Source organism: Heteronotia binoei, chromosome 2 (genome assembly GCF_032191835.1).
Source record: "Heteronotia binoei isolate CCM8104 ecotype False Entrance Well chromosome 2, APGP_CSIRO_Hbin_v1, whole genome shotgun sequence".
Classification (NCBI taxonomy): Eukaryota; Metazoa; Chordata; class Lepidosauria; order Squamata; family Gekkonidae; genus Heteronotia; species Heteronotia binoei.
In genome coordinates, this window is record NC_083224.1 from 7,329,091 (window position 1) to 7,354,733 (window position 25,643).

Genomic DNA, 25,643 nt, shown 5'->3' on the forward strand with positions numbered 1-25,643 from the left:
TTCTGTGACACAGAGTGTTGGACTGGATGGGCCACTGGCCTGATCCAACATGGCTTCTCTTATGTTCTTATGTGACACAGTGTTGGACTGGAGGGGCCACTGGCCTGATCCAACAGGGCTTCTCTTATGTTCTTATGTGACACAGAGTGTTGGACTGGAGGGGCCACTGGCCTGATCCAACAGGGCTTCTCTTATGTTCTTCTGTGACACAGAGTGTTGGACTGGATGGGCCACTGGCCTGATCCAACATGGCTTCTCTTATGTTCTTATGTGACACAGTGTTGGACTGGAGGGGCCACTGGCCTGATCCAACAGGGCTTCTCTTATGTTCTTCTGTCTGGGGCAGTGATGCTCTGTATTCTTGGTGCTTGGGGGGGGGCAACAGTGGGAGGGCTTCTAGTGTCCTGGCTCCACTGCTGGACCTCCTGATGGCACCTGGGGTGTTTTTTGTTTGGCCACTGTGTGACACAGAGTGTTGGACTGGATGGGCTATGGAGGAGTGAGGAATCAAACCTGGTTCTCCCAGATAGGAGTCCGCACACTTAACCACTACACCAAACTGGCTCTCCAGAGGCAGAAGTTCCATCCTGCTGGTAAGCAGAGCCTTTTACCAGTGGAAACCTCCACCATTAGCACGACAGAGCCTTTGGATGCAATCCAAAGTGATTTATGATATTTTCAAACGACATGTTTCCAGCAGACCCACGAAACCCAGTCTTTATGGTGCTGCTAGACACTTGTTTTTCCCCTAAGGTTTCCAGGCTGCAATTCTGAGTTCCATTTTTCTTTTATTGCATACAGTGTTTGGACTGCAAGTGACGCAAAATGCAACAAAGCTGCTATAAAAACATCTCTCACGATAGGAAATGAAGAAGAGGAAGAAGACTGCAGATTTATACCCCGCCCTTCTCTGTGAATCAGAGACTCAGAGCGGCTCACAATCGCCTTTGGTGTAGTGGTGAATTGTGCGGACTCTTATCTGGGAGAACCGGGTTTGATTCCCTACTCCTCCACATGCACCTGCTGGAATGGCCTTGGGTCAGCCAGAGCTCTCTTATCTGGGAGAACCGGGTTTGATTCCCCACTCCTCCACTTGCAGCTGCTGGAATGGCCTTGGGTCAGCCAGAGCTCTCTTATCTGGGAGAACCGGGTTTGATTCCCCACTCCTCCACTTGCACCTGCTAGCATGGCCTTGGGTCAGCCAGAGCTCTGGCAGAGGTTGTCCTTGAAAGGGCAGCTGCTGTGAGAGCCCTCTCAGCCCCACCCACCTCACAGGGTGTCTGTTGTGGGGGAGGAAGGGAAAGGAGATTGTGAGCCGCTCTGAGACTCTTCGGAGTGGCGGGTGGGATATAAATCCAATATCATCATCATCATCATTTACATCCCGCCCTCCACTCCGAATCTCAGAGCAGCTCAACAATCTCCTTTCCCTTCCTCCCCCACAACAGACACCCTGTGAGGTGGGTGGGGCCGGAGAGGGCTCTCACAGCAGCTGCCCTTTCAAGGACAACCTCTGCCAGAGTTCTGGCTGACCCAAGGCCATTCCAGCAGCTGCAAGTGGTGGAGTGGGGAATCAAACCCGATTCTCCCAGATAAGAGAGCTCTGGCTGACCCAGGGCCATTCCAGCAGCTGCAAGTGGAGGAGTGGGGAATCAAACCTGGTTCTCCCAAATAAGAGAGCTCTGGCTGACCCAAGGCCATGCTAGCAGGTGAAAGCGGAAGAGTGGGGAATTAAACCCGGTTCTCCCAGATAAGAGTCCGCACACTTCACCACTACACCCAACTAGCTCAAAGAATATTTAGCCCTCCTCCTCCCCAAATGCATTTAACCTCCTGCTCCCTCGGTGTGGCAGACGCCAGCGGATCCAGCAGGCCGGGGTGTTAGTAGGAGTAATACCTGTGCAGACTCAATGATTTCACACTTCTTGCTGTTAGTGAAGGAGACCGCAATCCGTTTTTCCGAGATCAGCAAGCTGAAACACTGGAGGTATGTTCGGTTAGTCAGTCAATCGCCTAATTTGGAATGAATTCGATTCCTAGAGAAGAGCAGGCTGGGAATACTGTGTAGTAAGAAAACGCCAACCGGGGAACCCAGTCCCGGAAGGAGTAGCAAAGCAGTCAAGAAAAGGGAAGGAGGAGAATCAAGTAGCGAGTTGAACAGATTGGGTGGTTTCTCTCCAGCAGCGAGAAGAACTCCCCCTCCCCGCTTTCTGGTTTCAGCCGCTGGCGTCGAGTGGCGATCCGCTACCCAGCTTTGTCCAGATGTGCAGAGAACCCGCTTTCCGCAGAGCCCAGTGTCGATTCCAGTTGTGCATCACCGGAGGACTGAAGGGAAGTGGCGGGCCGTCCTCCCTCCGTAGGCTATAGCTCGTCCCGCGGCTTGGGGGGGTGGTCCATGCCGAAAAAGGAGGACGGTCTCCCGTGCACGTCGCGCTCCCGCTTCACAAAGGCGGTAAAGGAAGAGACGCAGTTCCCGATGAAATGGTCAGACCGGCCGAGGATGTACAAGTCTATCTGGGCCACGTCAGGCTGCAGGGACACCACTTTGACCTGGGAGAGAGAGAGAAAAGGAGGGGAGCACGAAGATTCGGATGTGACCGCCGGGAGGCTCTGCAACCATCCGTTTCCATTTGACCTGCTTCCGACAAGTTTCTCCATCCCATCATTCTCCTTCAGGACCTCTGAACATACTTATACCCAGCATTACCCAGAATTAAACGTGAACAGTTTTTAATTTTTTTGAATGATGTTTGTTTGGGGAGAGGCTGATTTTAAGGGTTTTGCAATGTGATGTCATCATGTATGCCGGGGGCGGCCAACGGTAGCTCTCCAGATGTTTTTTTTTTTTTGCCTACAGCTCCCATCAGCCCCAGCCAGCATGGCCAATGGCTGGGGCTGATGGGAGTTGTAGGCAAAAAACCCCCAAACATCTGGAGAGCTATTGCTGGCCACCCAGATGTATGCTTTTAATTTCTTAGCCGCTTTGGGGGCCCTCGTGGTGGTAGAAGGCAGGATATAAACGTTGTAACTAAAATAGAATAAACAAACAATGCATGCTGCAGATTTAACTAACAAGGAGCCGCAGAAATGGGACATTTGTTTGTTTTTCGGTATATTTGTGTCTCTCCCTGTGTGTGTTTTTTTCCAGTATATTTGTGTGTGTGTATGTGAATGAGTGTGTGTGTGTGAGAGACACAGAGAGATGGAGACGGAGGGGGGGGGGAGGAAGGAAGGAAGGAAGAAAGAAAGAAAGAAAGAAAGAAAGAAAGAAAGAAAGAAAGAAAGAAAGAAAGAAAGAAAGAAAGAAAGAAAGAAAGAAAGAAAGAAAGAAAGAAAGAAAGTAAGTCTGTGTGTGCACCTAGATAATGCATGGGATTGAGAAGGTAGAGAAAGAAGTACTTTTCTCCCTTTCTCACAATACAAGAACTTGTGGGCATTCAATGAGATTGCTGAGCAGTCAGGTTAGAACGGATAAAAGGAAGTCCTTCTTCACCCAAAGGGTGATTAACATGTGGAATTCACTGCCACAGGAGGTGGTGGCGGCTACAAGCATAGCCAGCTTCAAGAGGGGTTTAGATAAAAATATGGAGCAGAGGTCCATCAGTGGCTATTAGCCACAGTGTGTGTTTGTGTGTGTATTGGCCACTGTGTGATACAGAGTGTTGGACTGCATGGGCCACTGGCCTGATCCACCAGCGCTTCTCTTATGTTCTTATGTGACACAGAGTGTTGGACTGGAGGGGCCATTGGCCTGATCCAACATGGCTTCTCTTATGTTCTTATGTGACACAGAGTGATGGACTGGATGGGCTATTGGCCTGATCCACCAGCGCTTCTCTTATGTTCTTATGTGACACAGAGTGTTGGACTGGAGGGGCTATTGGCCTGATCCAACAGGGCTTCTCTTATGTTCTTATGTGACACAGAGTGATGGACTGGAGGGGCCACTGGCCTGATCCAACATGGCTTCTCTTATGTTCTTCTGTGACACAGAGTGTTGGACTGGATGGGCTATTGGCCTGATCCACCAGCGCTTCTCTTATGTTCTTATGTGACACAGAGTGTTGGACTGGAGGGGCTATTGGCCTGATCCAACAGGGCTTCTCTTATGTTCTTATGTGACACAGAGTGATGGACTGGAGGGGCCACTGGCCTGATCCAACATGGCTTCTCTTATGTTCTTCTGTGACACAGAGTGTTGGACTGGATGGGCTATTGGCCTGATCCACCAGCGCTTCTCTTATGTTCTTAAGTGACACAGGGTGTTGGACTGGATGGGCCACTGGCCTGATCCAACATGGCTTCTCTTATGTTCTTATGTGACACAGTGTTGGACTGGAGGGGCCATTGGCCTGATCCAACAGGGCTTCTCTTATGTTCTTATGTGACACAGAGTGATGGACTGGAGGGGCCACTGGCCTGATCCAACATGGCTTCTCTTATGTTCTTCTGTGACACAGAGTGTTGGACTGGATGGGCTATTGGCCTGATCCACCAGCGCTTCTCTTATGTTCTTAAGTGACACAGGGTGTTGGACTGGAGGGGCCATTGGCCTGATCCAACATGGCGTCTCTTATGTTACACAGAGTGTTGGACTGGAAGGGCCATTGGCCTGATCCAACAGGTCTTCTCTTATGTGACACAGAGTGTTGGACTGGAGGGGCCATTGGCCTGATCCAACAGGGCTTCTCTTATGTGACACAGAGTGTTGGACTGGAGGGGCCATTGGCCTGATCCAACAGGGCTTCTCTTATGTGACACAGAATGTTGGACTGGATGGGCCACTGGCCTGATCCAACAGGGCTTCTCTTATGTGACACAGAGTGTTGGACTGGAGGGGCCACTGGTCTGATCCAACAGGGATTCTCCTATGTGACACAGAGTGTTGGACTGGATGGGCCATTGGCCTGATCCAACATGGGTTCTGTTATGCTCTTATGTGACACAGAGTGTTGTACTGGATGGGCCATTGGCCTGATCCAACATGGGTTCTGTTATGTTCTTATGTGACACAGAGTGTTGGACTGGAGGGGCCACTGGTCTGATCCAACAGGGCTTCTCTTATGTGACACAGAGTGTTGGACTGGATGGGCCACTGGCCTGATCCAACAGGGCTTCACTTATGTTCTTATGTGACACAGAGTGTTGGACTGGATGGGCTATTGGCCTGATCCACCAGCGCTTCTCTTATGTTCTTAAGAGACACAGGGTGTTGGACTGGAGGGGCCATTGGCCTGATCCAACATGGCTTCTCTTATGTTACACAGAGTGTTGGACTGGAAGGGCCATTGGCCTGATCCAACAGGTCTTCTCTTATGTGACACAGAGTGTTGGACTGGAGGGGCCATTGGCCTGATCCAACAGGGCTTCTCTTATGTGACACAGAGTGTTGGACTGGAGGAGCCATTGGCCTGATCCAACAGGGCTTCTCTTATGTGACACAGAGTGTTGGACTGGAGGGGCCATTGGCCTGATCCAACAGGGCTTCTCTTATGTGACACAGAGTGTTGGACTGGATGGGCCACTGGCCTGATCCAACAGGGCTTCTCTTATGTGACACAGAGTGTTGGACTGGAGGGGCCACTGGTCTGATCCAACAGGGCTTCTCCTATGTGACACAGAGTGTTGGACTGGAGGGGCCATTGGCCTGATCCAACAGGGCTTCTCTTATGTGACACAGAGTGTTGGACTGGAGGGGCCACTGGTCTGATCCAACAGGGCTTCTCTTATGTGACACAGAGTGTTGGACTGGAGGGGGCCACTGGCCTGATCCAACAGGGCTTCTCTTATGTGACACAGAGTGTTGGACTGGATGGGCCACTGGCCTGATCCAACAGGGCTTCTCTTATGTGACACAGAGTGTTGGACTGGAGGGGCCATTGGCCTGATCCAACAGGGCTTCTCTTATGTGACACAGAGTGTTGGACTGGAGGGGCCATTGGCCTGATACAACAGGGCTTCTCTTATGTGACACAGAGTGTTGGACTGGAGGGGCCATTGGCCTAATCCAACAGGGCTTCTCTTATGTGACACAGAGTGTTGGACTGGAGGGGCCATTGGCCTGATCCAACAGGGCTTCTCTTATGTGACACAGAGTGTTGGACTGGAGGGGCCACTGGTCTGATCCAACAGGGCTTCTCTGATGTTCTTATGTCTGTGTGTGCACCTAGAAGTCTTGGTGACCTCTGATGACTGACCCCTACTGGGGGCCTGGAGAATATTCAGGAAGGTGGCTGGATGAAGCTTGTCCCCGCCTCCCGACTGCTTGTATTCCAAGGAGGTCTCCCATCCAAGTACTTGCCAGAGTCAACCCTGCTGAGCTTCCAGGGTATGATGAGATCAGGCCTGCCTTGACTATCCAGGTCAGGGCGAACGTTTGTAATCTTGAAAGGGCAGTGAGCAAAGGAGCATGTATGGCTAGAGAAGATGGGAAACGTCCAAGCCTAGGGGGAAAACACACCTGTCAAAACCCCTCGAGCTCACCCGGGGAACACACTACCTTCCCGTTGAAGAGTTGCTGTATCTCATTGGTGTAGGGCTCAGAATCGCTGGCAACGTACACGGCTTTCGCTTCGATCGCCTCCACCCAGAGCTTGAGAGCGCGCTGGATCTCCTTGAGGTCTGGCAGACACATGTCCATGGTGAGCGGTGCAGCGGTGTTGCGGTCATAGCCCACGCACTGAGGCGAAGCCATTAAGTGAGACCCGGCCGTGCCGTCCTTCAACATATTGCACGCGTTTTTCTAACGGAGGAAGAGAAAGGGTGAAGAGACAAAACCCAAAACAGAGGACAGACAGAAAGCACTGTAGCTATCCCTAGGCAATAATGGTTGGCTCACTTCCAAAATGTTTGGTGCAGTGGTGAAGTGTGCAGACTCTTATCTGGGAGAACCAGGTTTCATTCCCCACTCCTCCACTTGCACTTGCTAGCGTGGCCTTGGGTCAGCCATAGCTCTGGCAGAGGTTGTCCTTGAAAAGGCAGCTGCTGTGACAGCACTCTCAGCCCCACCCGCCTCACAGGGTGTCTGTTGTGGGGTAGGAAGGTAGAGGAGATTGTGAGCCGCGCTGAGACTCTTTGGAGTGGAGGGCGGGATATAAAGCCAATATCTTCATCTACCTCACAGGGTGTCTGTTGTGGGGGAGGAAGGGAAAGGAGATTGTGAGCCGCTCTGAGACTCTTCAGAGTGGAGGGCGGGATTTAAATCCAATATCTTCATCTACCTCACAGGGTGTCTGTTGTGGGGGAGGAAGGGAAAGGAGATTGTGAGCCGCTCTGAGACTCTTCGGAGTGGAGGGCGGGATATAAATCCAAGATCATCTTCTGCTTCTTCTTATCCTCAGGCTTTTTGTGGCAAAATGCTGACATATAACGGATCAAAACTCACCTCTGTGCTAACCACAACTAAACGTGCAGCTTGTAGCATGGTATACGATAACAAATGCTAGAATGAAAACTTCATAATGGCCCTAATGAGGTTATATTCTGCTTATTTTATGTCTTGCATGCAAATGCTTCATGTAAACTGATTGAGCGAGCAGGTTGTTGTACTTTGAACCTGTTGAGGGGGATATATTCTATAGCAGATGAAACTGGTAAGATAGGATAACAACATTAAGAAAGAATATCATAGCAGGGGTGGCCAACGATAGCTCTCCAGATGTTTTTTTTTTGCCTACAACTCTCATCAGCCCCAACCAGCATGGCCAACGGCTGGGGCTGATGGGAGTTGAAGGCAAAAATAAAATCTGGAGAGCTACCGTTGGCCACCCCGTTATAGTATATAAAGGCTTTAATAGGAGGCCATATTAGATCTTTAAATAGTCATGTCAGATGGCCATCTAGCCTCTGTTTCAAAACCTCCAAGGAAGGAGAGCCCACCACCTCCCAAGGACGAAGCCTGTTCCACTGAGGAATCGCTCTACAGTCAGGAAGTTCTTCCTAATGTTGAGCTGGAAACTTTTTTGATTTAATTTCAACCCACTGGTTCTGGTCCTGCCTTCTGGGTCCACAGAAAACATTTCCACCCCATCCTCTATATGACAGCCCTTCAAGTCCTTGAAGATGGTGATCCTATCACCTCTCAGCTGCCTCCTCTCCAGGCTAAACATCCCCAGCTCCTTCAACCTTTCTTCATCTAGTCCAATCCTCTGCACAATGCAGGAAACTCACAAACGCCTCCCCCTAAATTCACAGGATCTTCATTGCTGTCAGATGGCCATCTAGCCTCTGCTGAAAAACCTCCAAGGAAGGAGAGCCCACCACATCCCGAGGAGGAAGCCTGTTCCACTGAGGAATTGCTCTAATGGTCAGGAAATTCTTCCTAATGTTGAGCCAGAAACTCTTTTGATTTAATTTCAACCTATTGGTTCTGGTCCTGCCTTCTAGGGCCACAGAAAACAATTCCACCCCATCCTCTATAGGACAGCCCTTCAAGTACTTGAAGATGGTGATCCTATCACCTCTCAGCTAGCTCCTCTCCAGGCTAAACATGCCCAGCTCCTTCAACCTTTCCTCATAGGACTTGGTCTCCAAACACGTATAGCACCACAACCAGGGAAGAGTAACACAAAGCAACACAACGTTCTTCACCAGCAGGCAGGAGACGAGAGGGAGACAAATGGATTCCCTTTCCATTCACATGGCAAGAAAAGGGGCTGGGGATTGTGATCTTTCCTAAAACATTAGCTAGACTCAAGTCCAGACGCTTCTTAAGAGACCAACAAGTAACTGAAGGTCACCTCCAAGTCAATGATTTTTGGGGGTATGAGCTTCCAAGAATCCAAGTCAGAACTCTGATAAAGAGGGCTTTGGCACTTTGAAAGTTCCTACAAGGAGTGTTGGACTGGAATGGGTTGGTGTGGTGGTGAAGTGTTTGGACTCTTATCTGGGAGAACCGGGTTTGATTCCCCACTCTTCCACTTGCAGCTGCTGGAATGACCTTGGGTCAGCCATAGCTCTCGCAGAGTTCTCCTTGAAAGGGCAGCTTCTGGGAGAGCTCTCTCAGCCCCACCCACCTCACAGGGTGTCCGTTGTGGGGGAGGAAGGGAAAGGAGATTGTGAGCTGCTCTGAGACTCTTTGGAGTGGAGGGCGGGATATATATCTTCATGTACCTCACAGGGTGTCTGTTGTGGGGGAGGAAGGGAAAGGAGATTGTGAGCCTCTCTGAGACTCTTCGGAGTGGAGGGCGGGATATAAATCCCATATCTTCATCTACCTCACAGGGTGTCTGTTGTGGGGGAGGAAGGGAAAGGAGATTGTGATCCTCTCTGAGACTCTTCGGAGTGGAGGGCGGGATATAAATCCAATATCTTCATCTACCTCACAGGGTGTCTGTTGTGGGGGAGGAAGGGAAAGGAGATTGTGATCCTCTCTGAGACTCTTCGGAGTGGAGGGCGGGATATAAATCCAATATCTTCATCTACCTCACAGGGTGTCTGTTGTGGGGAAGGAAGGGAAAGGAGATTGTGAGCCGCTCTGAGACTCTTTGGAGTGGAGGCGGGATATAAATCCAATATCTTCATCTATCTCACAGGGTGTCTGTTGTGGGGGAGGAAGGTGAAGGAGATTGTAGGCCACTCTGAGACTCTATCCTTGAAAGGGCAGCTTCTGGGAGAGCTCTCTCAGCCCCACCCACTCACAGGGTGTCCGTCGTGGGGGGAGGAAGGTAAAAGAGATTGTAAGCCACTCTGAGATTCGGAGTGAAGGACGGGATATAAAGTCAGTATCATCGTCTTCTTTTCTCAGTTTGCAAGTCAATTTGTATACTGTTTTATGGGAATGGCCGAATAAATTCCTCCACCCCACCTCCCCACCCCAAGCAGAAGTGAAGAGCTTTACCCAGTCGGAGCCCAGCCGGAGATGTATTCCCACGTAGGGCCTGACGAGGAAGGAGCTGATGTAGGACTCCGCCTTGTCCACCAGGGCGTCAGACCACACCATAAACCGGTGCAGAGGCTGGTACTCCTCCGGAACGGGAAACTGGGCTGGTGCACCCGGGAGGGCCACGACAGGGTATTCAGAGGGCGGAAACCTAACAGGACGAAAAAGGAAGTGAGACGGGGGTTTCAGCTGTTCCGCAAATGCGAGGGAAGGCCTGGAGGCCCCATCCGATCGCCTGAGCTAAGCAGGGAGGCGAAACGGTTCTGCGCAACGGGTATCAAGCAAGCCAAGCAAACGCCAACGCACGACCGAAAGCGGGCACGGGCTACACAGTACGGTAACAAAAACGTAGGCCACCGGAATAGTGTGAATTTCTGCATAATCTCCACGACAAATGAAGCTGAGAGAATGGCTTCAGATCCTTCATCTGTAGAGCATTCTTCTTTTTTTAAAAAAAAGTTTAAAGGTTTATTAGGAAAAAAAATTAAATAATACAATAGCAGAATTTCATTACACCAGTTCCTTATTACATAACTATATCTCCTTGCCAAATAATCTCAAACCAGAATAAAAAGGGAAAGAAAGAAAGGAAAGAAAGAAAGAAAGGAAAGAAAGAAAGGAAAGAAAGAAAGAAAGAAAGAAAGAAAGAAAGAAAGAAAGAAAGAAAGAAAGAAAGAAAGAAAGAAAGAAAGAAAGAAAGAAAGAAAGAAAGAAAGAAAGAAAGAAAGAAAGAAAGAAAGAAAGAAAGAAGAAAGAAAAGCACAGAGAGGAAGGCTGGATACATCCATTTTTGGGTATTTACCAGTCCATTTCTATACATCATTATTTCTATCAAACCTTAAATTCTTCAATTTCGTTAGATTTTGGTTACACCTGTTACTCCCTCTTTTCCTTCTTTTTCACCTCTGCTTTCAAACCACATATAAAACTTTTCCCTTTTTTACTTTTCCCTTTTTTTACTTTTTTACTGTGCTTTAGGTTTCCCATTAATAATTGCCGTCAATACATCCGCTTCTACTGCTTGAAAAATCTTATCTATCACATCTTCTAGATTAGGGCATTTCGTCTGTCTCCAGTGTTTAGCATACAAAATTCTTGCCACAGCAAGAATGTAGCTTACCATATATATATATATCATCTTTAGAGATCTCTTTACTTATCATTGAAAGCAGCATTACTTCCAGTTTAAACTGACATCCAATTTTAACAATTTCTCTCAAAATGTCATAAATTTCCGTCCAATATTTTTTTGGCTACTTTACATGTCCACCATATGTGAAAGTAAGTGCCAATTTTTTTCCCACACTTCCAACATATTGGGGATAAACTAGGATCTATTTTTATTAACGGTACCGTTGTTACGTGCCACCTGTGGAACATTTTAAAAAGATTCTCTCAAAAATTCACCGCTTTAATTTTATAATTCACCTGCCACATTCGTGACCACTGCTATAACTCAATAGGCTTTCCCAGATTTTGTGCCCATTTTTGTAGAGCATTCTTAGGGGGGAAAGAACCCCTTGGAAGACACTCTAGGGGAGTTGGTCCCCTGGCACATTTCACCCTGTGGGCACCTTTGGAGTTCTGGCACAGAGTGGTGGACCTGGCCGCAAAACGGTTGGCACACCTAATCTTTGGTCACACAATGAAGCACTGTGGCGGCAGGTGCTGGCAAAGCAGAAGAAGAAGGAAGAGGAAAGAAAGAAGGGAGAAAGAAGGAAGAAGAAGGAAGAAAGAAGTAAAAGAAGGAGGAGGAGAAGGAGGATGATATTGGATTTATATCCCGCCCTATACTTTGAGAAGAGCCCCGTGGCGCAGAGTGTTAAAGCTGCAGTACTGCAGTCCTAAGCTCTGCTCACAACCTGAGTTCGATCCCTGGTGGAAGCTGGGTTTTCAGGTAGCAGGCTTGAGGTTGACTCAGCCTTCCATCCTACCGAGGTCGGTCAAATGAGTGCCCAGCTTGCTGGCGGGGAAGTGTAGATGACTGGGGAAGGCAATGGCAAACCACCCCGTCAAAAGTCTGCCGTGAAAACATTGTGAATGCAACGTCACTCGAGTCGGAAACGACTGGTGCTTGCACAGGGGACCTTTCCTTTCCTTTTACTATACTTTGAATCTCAGAGTCCCAGAGCGGTTACAATCTCCTTTACCTTCCCCCCCCACACACACACACAACAGACACGCAGCTGTCCTTTCAAGGACAGAGTTTCCTAGCGGCCTACAGTCTCCTTTACCTTCCTCCCCCACAACAGACACCCTGCGAGGTGGGTGGGGCTGGAGAGGGCTCTCCCAGCAGCTGCCCTTTCAAGGACAGAGTCTCAGAGCGGCCTGCAGTCTCCTTTACCTTTACGTTCCTCCCCCACAAGACACCCTGTGAGGTGGGTGGGGCCGGAGAGAGCTCTCCCAGCAGCTGCCCTTTCAAGGACAACTTTTGCCAGAGCTATGGCTGACCCAAGGCCAAGTGGGGGACTCAAACCCGGTTTTCCCACATAAGAGTCCAAGCACTTCACCACTACACCAAACTGGCTCTCAAATCTCCAGCTGCCCATAGGGACCGTTTGTCGGCGAAAGCCCTGCCTGGCCCCACCCGCTTCCTAAAAACACTTGGCAAGTGCCAAGCAAAAAGATGGAGAGCGCTGTGGCACCCACGGGCACCATTTTGTGGACCCCAGCTCCAGAGAAAGAGCCATGACATCTATGGGGCTATGGGACTGCTGAGCAATTGCCTTAAAGTAGTAAACGGAATGTTCACAGAGCAGCTGAAAGATCCCAACAGGCAGTCTCACCACACCCTAGTGCCCCCTGTGGCCCACACCCAGGCCTGTAGCTAAAGGGGGACCGGTGAGGGACCGGCCCCTGACCTTCCTTCCTCCCCTCCCCAGGATGCAAAGCTGAGAGGCTGGGGGCCACCCCTCCCTCCCCCAAAATTTGCATGGGAAGGGTTTCCAGCAGGAGCCTCTGCCCCTTCCAGTTCGCTGCAGTGGTGACGTGCGCGGACTCTTATCTGGGAGAACCGGGTTTGATTCCCCACTCCTCCACTTGCAGCTGCTGGAATGGCCTTGGGTCAGCCAGAGCTCTCTTATCTGGGAGAACCGGGTTTGATTCCCCTCTCCTCCACTTGCAGCTGCTGGAATGGCCTTGGGTCAGCCAGAGCTCTCTTATCTGGGAGAACCGGGTTTGATTCCCCTCTCCTCCACTTGCAGCTGCTGGAATGGCCTTGGGTCAGCCAGAGCTCTCTTATCTGGGAGAACCGGGTTTGATTCCCCACTCCTCCACTTGCACCTGCTGGAATGGCCTTGGGTCAGCCAGAGCTCTCTTATCCGGGAGAACCGGGTTTGATTCCCCACTCCTCCCCTTGCAGCTTCTGGAATGGCCTTGGGTCAGCCAGAGCTCTCTTATCTGGGAGAACCGGGTTTGATTCCCCACTCCTCCACTTGCAGCTTCTGGAATGGCCTTGGGTCAGCCAGAGCTCTCTTATCTGGGAGAACCGGGTTTGATTCCCCACTCCTCCACTTGCAGCTGCTGGAATGGCCTTGGGTCAGCCATGGCTCTCTTATCTGGGAGAACCGGGTTTGATTCCCCACTCCTCCACTTGCATCTGCTGGAGTGGCCTTGGGTCAGCCAGAGCTCTCTTATCTGGGAGAACCGGTTTGGATTCCCCACTTTTCCACCTGCAGCTGCTGGAATGGCCTTGGGTCAGCCAGAGCTCTCTTATCTGGGAGAACCAGGTTTGATTCCCACTCCACTTGCGGCTGCTGGAATGGCCTTGGGTCAGCCAGAGCTCTCTCATCTGGGAGAACCGGGTTTGATTCCCCACTCCTCCACTTGCGGCTGCTGAAATGGACTTGGGTCAGCCAGAGCTCTCTTATCTGGGAGAACCGGGTTTGATTCCCCACTCCTCCACTTGCAGCTGCTGGAATGGCCTTGGGTCAGCCAGAGCTCTCTTATCCGGGAGAACCGGGTTTGATTCCCCACTCCTCCCCTTGCAGCTTCTGGAATGGCCTTGGGTCAGCCAGAGCTCTCTTATCTGGGAGAACCGGGTTTGATTCCCCACTCCTCCACTTGCAGCTTCTGGAATGGCCTTGGGTCAGCCAGAGCTCTCTTATCTGGGAGAACCGGGTTTGATTCCCCACTCCTCCCCTTGCAGCTTCTGGAATGGCCTTGGGTCAGCCAGAGCTCTCTCATCTGGGAGAACCGGGTTTGATTCCCCACTCCTCCACTTGCAGCTTCTGGAATGGCCTTGGGTCAGCCAGAGCTCTCTTATCTGGGAGAACCGGGTTTGATTCCCCACTCCTCCACTTGCGGCTGCTGGAATGGACTTGGGTCAGCCAGAGCTCTCTCATCTGGGAGAACCGGGTTTGATTCCCCACTCCTCCACTTGCAGCTTCTGGAATGGCCTTGGGTCAGCCAGAGCTCTCTCATCTGGGAGAACCGGGTTTGATTCCCCACTCCTCCACTTGCAGCTTCTGGAATGGCCTTGGGTCAGCCAGAGCTCTCTCATCTGGGAGAACCGGGTTTGATTCCCCACTCCTCCCCTTGCAGCTTCTGGAATGGCCTTGGGTCAGCCAGAGCTCTCTTATCTGGGAGAACCGGGTTTGATTCCCCACTCCTCCACTTGCAGCTTCTGGAATGGCCTTGGGTCAGCCATAGCTCTCTTATCTGGGAGAACCGGGTATGATTCCCCACTCCTCCACTTGCACCTGCTGGAATGGCCTTGGGTCAGCCATAGCTCTCTTATCTGGGAGAACCGGGTATGATTCCCCACTCCTCCACTTGCGGCTGCTGGAATGGACTTGGGTCAGCCAGAGCTCTCTTATCTGGGAGAACCGGGTTTGATTCCCCACTCCTCCACTTGCAGCTGCTGGAATGGCCTTGGGTCAGCCATAACTCTGGGAGAGGTTGTCCTTGAAAGGGCAGCTACTGTCAGGGCTCTCTCAGCCCCACCCACCTCACAGGGTGTCTGGGGTTTTTTTTGGAAGGGGTAGGTTAAAGGAGATTGTGAGCTGCTCTGAGACTTTAAGATTTAGAGTGGAGGGTGGAATATAAATCCAATATCATCATCATCTTCTTCGGTGCAAGGACTCCTATCTGGGAGAACCGGGTTTGACTCCCCACTCCTTCACTTGCAGCTGCTGGAATTGCCTTGGGTCAGCCATAGCTCTGGCAGAGGTTGTCCTTGAAAGGGCAGCTGCTGGGAGAGCCCTCTCCAGCCCCACCCACCTCACAGGGTGTCTGTTGTGGGGATGGAAGATAAAGGAGATTGTGAGCTGCTCTGAGACTCTAAGATTCAGAGTGGAGGGCAGAATATAAATCCAATATCTTCTTCTTCGGTGCAAGTACTCTTATCTGGGAGAACCGGGTTTGATTCCCCACTTCTCCACTTGCAGCTGCTGGAATGGCCTTGGGTCAGCCATAGCTCTGGCAGAGGTTGTCTTTGAAAGGGCAGCTTCTGGGAGACTTCTCTCAGCCCCACCCACCTCACAGGGTGTCTGATGTGGGGGAGGAAGATAAAGGAGACTGTGAGCTGCTCTGAGACGCTGAGATTCAGAGTGGGGGGTGGGATGTAAATCCAATATCATCTTCTTTTTAAATCCTGGCTATGGGCCCGCCCAGACCACACCCTGTCCTAATCCTCAAACACTCTCCTCCTTTTTGGAAAGAGAACTGATGCTCCAGAGCGACTCTCTTCTTCTTACTGGGGAGTCTCCCCCTAAGATTTCACCTTCACATTTAAATGGGGTGGTACTTTATGGGGGGGGGGGAGGAGAAGAATTCTCCTCGAAACCCCTTATACAAAGTTTAAAAAAACCCACAAATGTAATATCCCAGATAACGAAAACATTTTAGCTATAATAAACTGTGATTTGAAACTGTTCAAATTCTTTGGATTACAGCAATTCCCCAGATCCTCTACATCATCTGCTAAGAACTTGCAGATGGGGGAACGCCTAAGAAAAACAAGTCTTAAAACATACCTCCCTATTAAATGAGACCAGCAGACTTTTCTTTTCTTAAAGGCGGAACGCAGTTCCAGCTTGGCGTCAGGGGTGTGTGGCCTGATATGCAAATGAGTCCCTGCTGGGCTTTCCCCTACCAATAAGCCCTGTCTGAAACAATGGTGATGTCAGGGGGAGTGGCCTAATATGCAAATGAGTTCCTGCTGGCCTTTTTCTACAAAAAGGAAAGCCCTGGAGACCAGCCAGCTTTATAAACCGGAAGACTAAGCAGCTATAACTTTAGACGACGTATATAAAAAGTTGTACTCTACCGGTATATTGTTCATTGCGTTATCGCCTTGCTTCTACTACTGTAATCTACTTTCTTCATTATAGCATCTCACAACTAAGCAGGGATGTGCTAGAGGCTTATAAAATGAGGAGTCAGCTTTTTCTCCCTCTCCCAAAGTACTAGAACTGGAGGCATCCCATGAAGCTGACGGGCAGGAGGTTCAGCGTGGACAAAAGGAAATACCACTTTACACAGAGAGCGATTAAATTGTGAAATTCAAGGGCAGACGATGCAGTGATGGCCAAAGGAACAAACGGCTTTAAAAGGGGATTTGACAAGACTCATGGAGGAGAAGTCTATCAATAGCTACTAGCCATGTAGGCTGAAGAGGACTTCCACATTCAGAGGCACAAAGCCTCTGAAACCCAGAGCCAGGAGGTAACATCAAGGGAAAGACTCCATGCCCTGCTGTTGATCCTCCAGAGCAGGGGTGGCCAAACTTGCTTAATGTAAGAGCCACATAGAATAAATGTCAGATGTTTGAGAGCTGCAAGACATGAATGTCAGACACTTGAGAGCTGCAAGTCAAGGAAGGGAGGGAGGGAGGGAGGGAGGGAGGGAGGGAGGGAGGGAGGGAGGAAGGAAGGAAGGAAGGAAGGAAGGAAGGAAGGAAGGAAGGAAGGAAGGAAGGAAGGAAGGAAGGAAGGAAGGAAGGAAGGAAGGAAGGAAGGAAGATATTATATTGGATTTATATCCCACCCTCCACTCCAAATCTCAGAGTGGCTCACAATCTCCTTTATCCCCCTCCCCCACAAGAGACACCCTGTGAGGTGGCTGGGGCTGAGAGGGCTCTCACAGCAGCTGCCCTTTCAGAGCTATTGCTGACCCAAGGCCATCCCAGCAGCTGCAAGTGGAGGAGCGGGGAATCAAACCCGGTTCTCCCAGATAAGAGAGCTCTGGCTGACCCAAGGCCATCCCAGCAGCTGCAAGTGGAGGAGCGGGGAATCAAACCCGGTTCTCCCAGATAAGAGAGCTCTGGCTGACCCAAGGCCATCCCAGCAGGTGCAAGTGGAGGAGTGGGGAATCAAACCCGGTTCTCCCAGATAAGAGTGCGCGCACTTAACCACTACACCAAACTGGCTCTCAGGAAGGAAAATAGATGAGGAGAGGGAGAGGTGGAAAGAAAACAACTTTAAATGCATCCTTCAAGTTGCCAGTTGGCTTGGTGAAGGGTTTTAAAGAGAGAAATGCCTTCTCCCAGACAAGAGAGCTCTGGCTGACCCAAGGCCATTCCAGCAGCTGCAAGGGGAGGAGTGGGGAATCAAACCCGGTTCTCCCAGATAAGAGAGCTCTGGCTGACCCAAGGCCATTCCAGCAGCTGCAAGGGGAGGAGTGGGGAATCAAACCCGGTTCTCCCAGATAAGAGTCCGCACACTTAACCCCTACACCAAACTGGCTCTCAAAAGCTAAAATGTAACAAGGAGTGGTACCGTTTGTTCACTGAGGCACTTGCATTGTTTCTTTAAATTCTATCAGTTGCACTAAACATGCTTCAAGTCAGTGGGCAACCCACTTATCTTTCTCCCATTGTCAGCAGAAAAAGCAGATACTTGTGCATCTTTCCCAGTTCATTTCATAAATGAACTGCAAGGGACGCAGAGGAGTTGTCATCTTCTCTCTTCACCCTCCCCCCCCCCCTGCCCTCCGAGAGGCACTCGCTACCTTCGGATCCAGTGGTCCTTGTAAGAGGCACCGAAGGAGATGCCTCCAAACAGCTCCGACCTATCGAAATCCACGTCAAACTGATCCCAAAAGGGCCCAAAGGGATTTCCGTCCTGCAAAAGCAAAGGCAGCTGGCTCATTCACTGCGGCAGACCCAGGGGGAGGCAGGCCGGAGGAGCAAGCAATTCCGCGACTGACGGGGGAAACCGCAAGCTCCTTCCTGATGCACAGCAAATGTCGTGAGATTGCAGTAAAAAAGGCCAACGCCATGCTGGGAATTATTAGGAAGGGAACTGATAACAAATCAGCCAGTATCATCATGCCCCTGTATAAATCGATGGTGCGGTCTCATTTGCAATACTGGGTGCAGTTCTGGTCACCGCAGCTTAAAAAGGACCTTATAGCATTGGAGAAAGTCCAGAAAAGGGCAACTGGAACGATTTAAGGTTTGGAACACTTTCCCTATGAAGAAAGGTTAAAACGCTTGGGGCTCTTTCGCTTGGAGAAACGTCAACTGCGGGGTGACATGATAGAGGTTTATGCACGGGATAGAGAAAGTAGAGAAAGCGACTTTTCTTCCTTTCTCACAATATGAGAACTCATGGACATTCCATGAAATTGCTGAGCAGTCGGGTTAGAACGGATAAAAGGAAGTCCTTCTCCACCCAAAGGATGATTAACACGTGGAATTCACTGCCACAGGACGCGGTGGCGGCTACAAGCATAGTCAGCTTCAAGAGGGGATTGGATAAACATATGGAGCAGAGGTCCATCAGTGGCTATTAGCCACAGCGTATTGTTGGAACTCTCAGCCTGGGGCAGGGATGCTCTGTATTCTTGGTGTTTGGGGGGGGGGCACAGTGGGAGGGCTTCTAGCTCCATTGGTGGACCTCCTGATGGCATTGGGGGTTTTTTTTGGCCACTGTGTGTCACAGAGGGTTGGACTGGATGGACCATTGGCCTGATCCAACATGGCTTCTCTTATGTTCTTATCCCACGGTCCCCTAAGACAAGTGCAAACCCACAGCTCTAGGGACAGAGGACTAGTCAAAAGGGGAAGAGAAAAAGACGAGCTGAAAAAGAACAACCTCCAGAGCGTGTTATCTAGGACGCTCCCTCTAAATTGCGGAGTCCCGTGAGCAAAAATTCTACTTTCGTGAACTATTGGCATTACAGTTGTGAGCTCCTGCATCTATTAATTTGCTCTGGACCATTTTTCCTGAGCTAAGACCAAAATGTGTGAGCCAGAGGCTAAAAAACTGAGCTAGCTCACCTTATTTATTTTATTTATGCTATATTTATATCCCGCCTATTCGATGTTTACGTTTAATTCCATTTATATGTTTGATTTATACCCCGTCCTCTCCGCCGAGGCGGGCTCAGGGCGGCTTACATCAAATCATAGCATACTATGATTGCAATCATAAGATCGATACAACCATTAAACAGTACGAGTTAAAGCAATCTACAGTAGGCGTATTCTATGCAGACTCAAGGCAGTTAACAACACAAAATACACAATAAGAACATAAGAGAAGTCATGTTGGATCAGGCCAATGGCCCATCCAGTCCAACACTCCGTGTCACACAGTGGCCAAAAAGATTATATATATATATATATACACACACTCACACAAACACACAGTGGCTAATAGCCACTGATGGACCTCTGCTCCATATTTTCATCTAACCCCCTCTTGAAGCTGGCCATGCTTGTAGCCGCCACCACCTCCTGTGGCAGTGAATTCCACATGTTAATCACCCTTTGGGTGAAAAAGTACTTCCTTTTATCTATTTTAACCTGACTGCTCAGCAATTTCATTGAATGCCCATGAGTTCTCGTATTGTGGAGAGCCAGTTTGGTGTAGTGGTTAAGTGTGCAGGCTCTTATCTGGGAGAACCGGGTTTGATTCCCCACTCCTCCACTTGCACCTGCTAGCATGGCCTTGGGTCAGCCATAGCTCTGGCAGAGGCTGTCCTTGAAGGGGCAGCTGCTGTGAGAACCCTCTCCAGTCCCACCCACCTCACAGGGTGTCTGTTGTGGGGGAGGAAGGTAAAGGAGATTGTGAGCCGCTCTGAGACTCTTCGGAGTGGAGGAGGGGATATAAATCCAATATCTTCATCTACCTCACAGGGTGTTTGTTGTGGGGGAGGAAGGGAAAGGAGATTGTGAGCCGCTCTGCGACTCTTCGGAGTGGAGGGCGGGATATAAATCCAATATCTTCTTCTTCTGAGAAAGGAAGAAAAGTACTTCTTTCTCTACTTTCTCCATCCCATGCATTATCTTGTCAACCTCTACCATGTCACCCCGCAGTCGACGTTTCTCCAAGCTAAAGAGCCCCAAGCGTTTTAACCTTTCTTCATAGGGAATGTGTTCCAAACTTGAATCATTCTAGTTGCCCTTTTCTGGACTTTTCCCCATGCTAGAATATCCTTTTATTGTTTTAATAAACAACAAGCAATACTAAAACAGTAGAACAATCAAATAAAACTGCAATGCTGCTACTTCTTCTATTCAGGCGGGTCCTGCAATATTTTCCTTTCTCAACAGGTTAGCACTGAAGCGCGACAGAACCAGATGTGGCACCAGCCCTCTCCCGTTAGATGTTATATCCCAGGGGTGGCCAACGGTAGATCTCCAGATTTTTTTTTGCCTACAACTCCCATCAGCCCCAGCCACTGGCCGTGCTGGCTGGAGGTGATGGGAGTTGTAGGTAAAAAAAAAAACAACACCTGGAGATCTACTGTTGGCCACCCCTGTTATCCCATCCAAAACAGTTCAGTCCTGCAGGCCCTGCAGAACTGCGGTAAGTCCCGTGGGGCCCTGATGTCTTCTGGGAGAGTGTTCCAGAGTATCGGGGCTGCCACCGAGAAGGCTCCAGTGGAATTAAGCCTAGCCTCTTTTAGCCCAGGGCAGAGGCGTCACTAGGGTGGGTTGCACCCTGGGGTGTAACTGGTTCAAGTCACCCCCCCCCCATTGGGCATCACCCCTTTTGGAGGGCTGCGTCACCCCCTCCGCACACAACCCCTCTCGGCTCCCGGGGTTCCTGTTTGGCCCAGCAGGCCGCAGGAGCGCGCCGCACACAATCAGAGGATATACCGACCGGAAATGCAGCTGCGGCCCGAGAGGCACGGCCGGCTTCCCAGCATTCACACCTCTAGGCCGGGCCGCGCTGGCGGGGGTGCGCCGGGCCTCAGGACGGATATCCAGCGGAGGCTTCCAAAGGCACACAGAAGCCCCGCCCCCTGCCAAAAGCACGCTAGTTTGCCCGCTCTCTCCTCCGGAGGAAGGGAAATCTCCCCGGCAGCCACGCCGCGATGCGGCGGGCTGCTGGAGGCTCCGTTGTCCAGGGCCAGCCCCTTCCTGGGGCCAATGAGAATGCTCTGGGGGAGGGCCGATGGCCCCCTTGGCCCCGCCCTAGTGACGCCGCTGGCCCAGGGCCAGCCGAAAGGTTTTGAGAACTTGATCGAAGCGCTCTCTGGGGAACCTGTGGAGCAAGGCGGTCCTGCCGATAGGTCGCTCCTAGGCCATATAGGGCTTTGAAGGTTAATACCAGGACCCTGAAACGTTAACTCAGCTTAGAGGGAACACTGATCTAGAATAAAAGGTACCGAGGAGTAGCAGTAACAGGCGAGAGTAACCTGAGAGGTTTCAGAGCAGCTAGTTTTCTATACCCCCAGTTGTGCCAGGCCTTGCGGGATGGAAAGAGGGCACCTACCTTCATGGGGCACGTCCTTTTATCAGCGCTTCTCTGGGCCGCAGCATCGAAGCAAAACGCCACCCTCTTGCCAGGAGGCCAGTAGACCGGAGCCAGCTTCGCCATAAACTCCTCCAAGGCGATAACCCGGTGATATTCCAGGAGAGGGGCTAGCTTGAAATAGTCTTTGTAGGGAACGTGCAGCTACAGCGAGAAGCGAGCGGAGTTTAAGCCACCCCTCCAGACAGAGAAACCCCATCGTTCGACCACAGGCAATCCACAGACCCGCCTAAAGTATAAACCGTCGGCCATCTGACTTCAGAAACGCAGACAGTAACTTCAGTTTGAGGTGCTCTCGGTTGGGCAGCAGGGCACGCTGCGGAAAACAGGTGACTTGCATACAGGGCCGAAAGACCACTAAAGGCAGACCCCTGCACAGCGTCCCCCCCCACCTTGAGAAACAAAATTGCGGGCGGGGTACGCAAGCCCCAACCTGATCAGGCTTTTCAACATATGAACATATGAAGCTGCCTTATATTGAATCAGACCCCTGGTCCATCAAAGTCAGTATTGTCTTCTCAGACAGGCAACGGCTCTCCAGGGTCTCAAGCTGAGGTTTTTCACACCTCTCTGCCTGGACCCTTTTTTGGAGATGCCGGGGATTGAACCTGGGACCTTCTGCTTCCCAAGCAGATGCTCTACCACTGAGCCACCGTCCCTCCCCTGCTCTCCAGGGTCTCAAGCTGAGGTTTTTCACACCTATTTGCCTGGACCCTTTTTTGGAGATGCCGGGGATTGAACCTGGGACCTTCTGCTTCCCAAGCAGATGCTCTACCACTGAGCCACCGTTTTTGCATTGCAGGAAGCCTGATTTGGGGGGGGGGGGAGCTGACCCTTGTGTGCTGCGCTACTTGCAAGGAGTGCAGTACGCAAGCCCCGGCCCAATTGGGCTTCTTGCTTTGCACGAAGCCTGTTCGCGGGCGGGGAGAGCTGACACTTGCGTATCAAGCTCCTCACAAGGAGTGCGATAGCTAAGCCCTGGGCCGGCTCATCAGGGGAGAGAGCAGGCGTACAGGTGGGGTGGCGCTCTAGACAGCTGCCTACCCCGCCTACTCCCATGCGCCGGCTCTGCTTGCATAGCAAAGGAAAGGAAAGATCCCCTGTGCAAGCACCAGTCATTTCCGACTCTGGGGTGACGTTGCTTTCACAACTTTTTCACGGCAGACTTTTTACGGGGTGGTTTGCCACTGCCTTCCCCAGTCATCTACGCTTCCCCCCCAGCAAGCCGGGTCCTCATTTGACCGACCTCGGAAAGATGGAAGGCTGAGTCAACCTCGAGCCGGCGACCTGAAAACCCAGCTTCCGCCGGGGATCGAACTCAGGTCACGAGCAGAGCTTAGGACTGCAGCACTGCAGCTTTAACACTCTGCGCCACGGGGCACAGCAAAAGCAAAACACAAATATAAAAAAAGCTACTCACGTTTGTATATGGAGGCCTATGATGCCGGTACTCAATCCAGGGGGGTACAGCTAAAGTCCGATTGATCATCTTGGCAAATGCCAAGGAGCCCAAAAAATGGTCCGCCTGGTTCCCAAATCTCCCTTGGGGAAAACAAAAGCAGTGTCAACAGCACAGTCAACAACCATCTTCCTTATCTTCAAAACCCCTTCCAACCCTCCCAGCAATTAACACAGAACAATGGTCACATTCAACAGCCAGTTTCCTTACCACTACCCTTCCAGGAAGCCCCACCAAACAATGGGCACATCCACAAACCAATTGCCCTTTCGCCACACCCCCTCCAGCCTAGAAATAGCAGCTCTCCAGCAGCCCTGGCCCCACTCAACACACAGCAGCCAAAAAGGTCAGAGCGCCTGCTCCGGCTGCAACGCCACCGAGGATGTTCTCCGCAGCTGAGAACGAAACGTCCGGAAGGAAAACTTTCTCCAGTAGAACACGGCACTTGAGCCCGAAAGATTCTACAAACCCTAATGATGTTGCCAGCCGTGAAAACCTGAAATCTTTGAAAAAAGCAGTGTTTCGCAATCAAGAGGCTGGTGTTCTAAGGATATATTTAAAAGAGAAGCATTTAGCTCCGGGGGTCCCCATTGCGACTCCTCCTCTCCCCAAACTCTGCTCTCCCCAGGCTCCACCGCCGAAACCTCCCGGAATCCCCCAGCCCAGAGTTGGTAACGCCTTTTTCCCAAGTCTCAAAAGCTCAAGCCCACCAAGAGCTGCCTCATGAAGCTTTCCTGAGGCTCTTCCACCCAGAAGCCGGCAGGAGACCAGGTAGCATTGCCAAGTCCAGTTCAAGAATATTGGGGGATTCTGGAGACTTTGGGGGTGGAGCCAGGAGCAAGGCTGTAAGAAGAAGAACTGAACTCCAAAGGGAGTTCTGGCCACCCCATAGAAAGGGACTGACTTTGGGGGTGGAGCCAGGAGACTTTGGGGGTGGAGCCAGGAGCAAGGCTGTAAGAAGAAGAACTGAACTCCAAAGGGAGTTCTGGCCACCCCATAGAAAGGGACTAACTTTGGGGGTGGAGCCAGGAGAGTTTGGGGTTGGAGCCAGGAGCAAGGCTGTAAGAAGCAGAACTGAACTCCAAAGGGAGTTGTGGCCACCCCATAGAAAGGGACTGACTTTGGGGGTGGAGCCAGGAGACTTTGGGGGTGGAGCCAGGAGCAAGGCTGCAACAAGCAGAACTGAACTCCAAAGGGAGTTGTGGCCACCCCATAGAAAGGGACTGACTTTGGGGGTGGAGCCAGGAGACTTTGGGGGTGGAGCCAGGAGCAAGGCTGCAACAAGCAGAACTGAACTCCAAAGGGAGTTGTGGCCACCCCATAGAAAGGGACTGACTTTGGGGGTGGAGCCAGGAGACTTTGGGGGTGGAGCCAGGAGCAAGGCTGCAACAAGCAGAACTGAACTCCAAAGGGAGTTGTGGCCACCCCATAGAAAGGGACTGACTTTGGGGGTGGAGCCAGGAGACTTTGGGGGTGGAGCCAGGAGCAAGGCTGCAACAAGCAGAACTGAACTCCAAAGGAGGAGTTCTGGCCATCCCATAGAAAGGGACTGACTTTGGGGGTGGAGCCAGGAGACTTTGGGGGTGGAGCCAGGAGCAAGGCTGCAACAAGCAGAACTGAACTCCAAAGGAGGAGTTCTGGCCATCCCATAGAAAGGGACTGACTTTGGGGGTGGAGCCAGGAGACTTTGGGGGTGGAGCCAGGAGCAAGGCTGTTACAAGCAGAACTGAACTCCAAAGGGGGACTGCTGCCCATCCCATAGAAAGGGACCACTGCACACCTTTTCAATGCCTTCCCTCCCTTGGAAATCATGAGGGACAGGGGCACCACCTTTGGGGGCTCACATAATTGTTCCCCCTGGTCCAATCCTTTTGAAGCTTGGGGGTTGTTTCGAGGAGAGGCACCGGGTGCTGTGCTGAAAATTTGGTGCCTCTGCCTCAAAAAACAGATCCACCCCCCCCCCCCACCCTCCCCCACCAGCTCCAGATACCCACGGATCAATTCTCCATTATACCCCATGGGATCTGGTCTCCCTAGGGACTAATGGGGCGCCCAGCAGACCTTTCCCTCCCCGCCTCCGCTTTCCGAAGCAGGGGGAGGGCCTCCCACCCGGGAGATCCCCCGCCCCCACCTGGGGGTTGGCAACCCGCCTCACCCATGCAGGGGCAATACAGGAGGTACCCCGCCGGGTCCCAGCCGCCGCTTCCGTCTCCGCTGCTCGGCCTCAGCAGGGCGAGGAAAGGCAGGAGGCGCAGGCCGCTCCCCAGCCCCGCCATGCTCACTGCAGCAAAGGAGGCGGATTTACTGTATTTCCCGAGCGGGCCTGGCCAGGCCCCGTCCCTATGGCAACCGGCCGCCCTTACCCGGCGTGCCCCGCGCGGAGAGGCGGGGCCCCTGGCGCGAGGCGGTCGGGCAGGCCGGGGTGACTTCCGGCGCGGGCCGGAAGTGGCGCCATGGAGGCCTGGAGGGGCGCGAGCCGAACAGGGGCAGCTGTGGGGACGCCGCTTCTGCCTCTTCTCCCCGCGCGGCTCCCCTTCGCCAGCGCCGTCTCCGGCCATGGGGCGCCCGCCGCCGCCGCGGGTCCCAAAGGGCCTTC

General features: G+C 51.6%; 1 protein-coding gene across 1 annotated transcript; it reads right to left on the minus strand.

The window, feature by feature from the left end:
• Positions 1–768: 768 nt before the first annotated feature.
• POFUT1 (protein O-fucosyltransferase 1) lies at positions 769–25,356 on the minus strand. Its single transcript, XM_060233179.1, has 7 exons — positions 25,203–25,356; positions 23,009–23,130; positions 21,550–21,732; positions 17,831–17,943; positions 9,839–10,031; positions 6,500–6,742; positions 769–2,550 (listed from the first exon to the last, which is right to left on the minus strand). Exons 1-7 carry the CDS (start codon positions 25,321–25,323, stop codon positions 2,362–2,364), a joined length of 1,164 nt encoding a protein of 387 aa, XP_060089162.1. The 5' UTR covers positions 25,324–25,356; the 3' UTR covers positions 769–2,361.
• Positions 25,357–25,643: the final 287 nt, after the last annotated feature.

Coding starts and splice junctions, on each gene's coding strand:
- POFUT1 (XM_060233179.1), bottom strand. CDS start 25,323: ATGGCGGGGCTGGGGAGCGGCCTGCGCCTCCTGCCTTTCCTCGCCCTG. Junction 21,733..23,008: donor ATAGGCCTCCATATACAAAC/GTGAGTAGCTTT, acceptor TTCTCGCTGTAG/CTGCACGTTCCCTACAAAGA. Junction 17,944..21,549: donor AAAGGACGTGCCCCATGAAG/GTAGGTGCCCTC, acceptor TTGCTTTTGCAG/GACGGAAATCCCTTTGGGCC.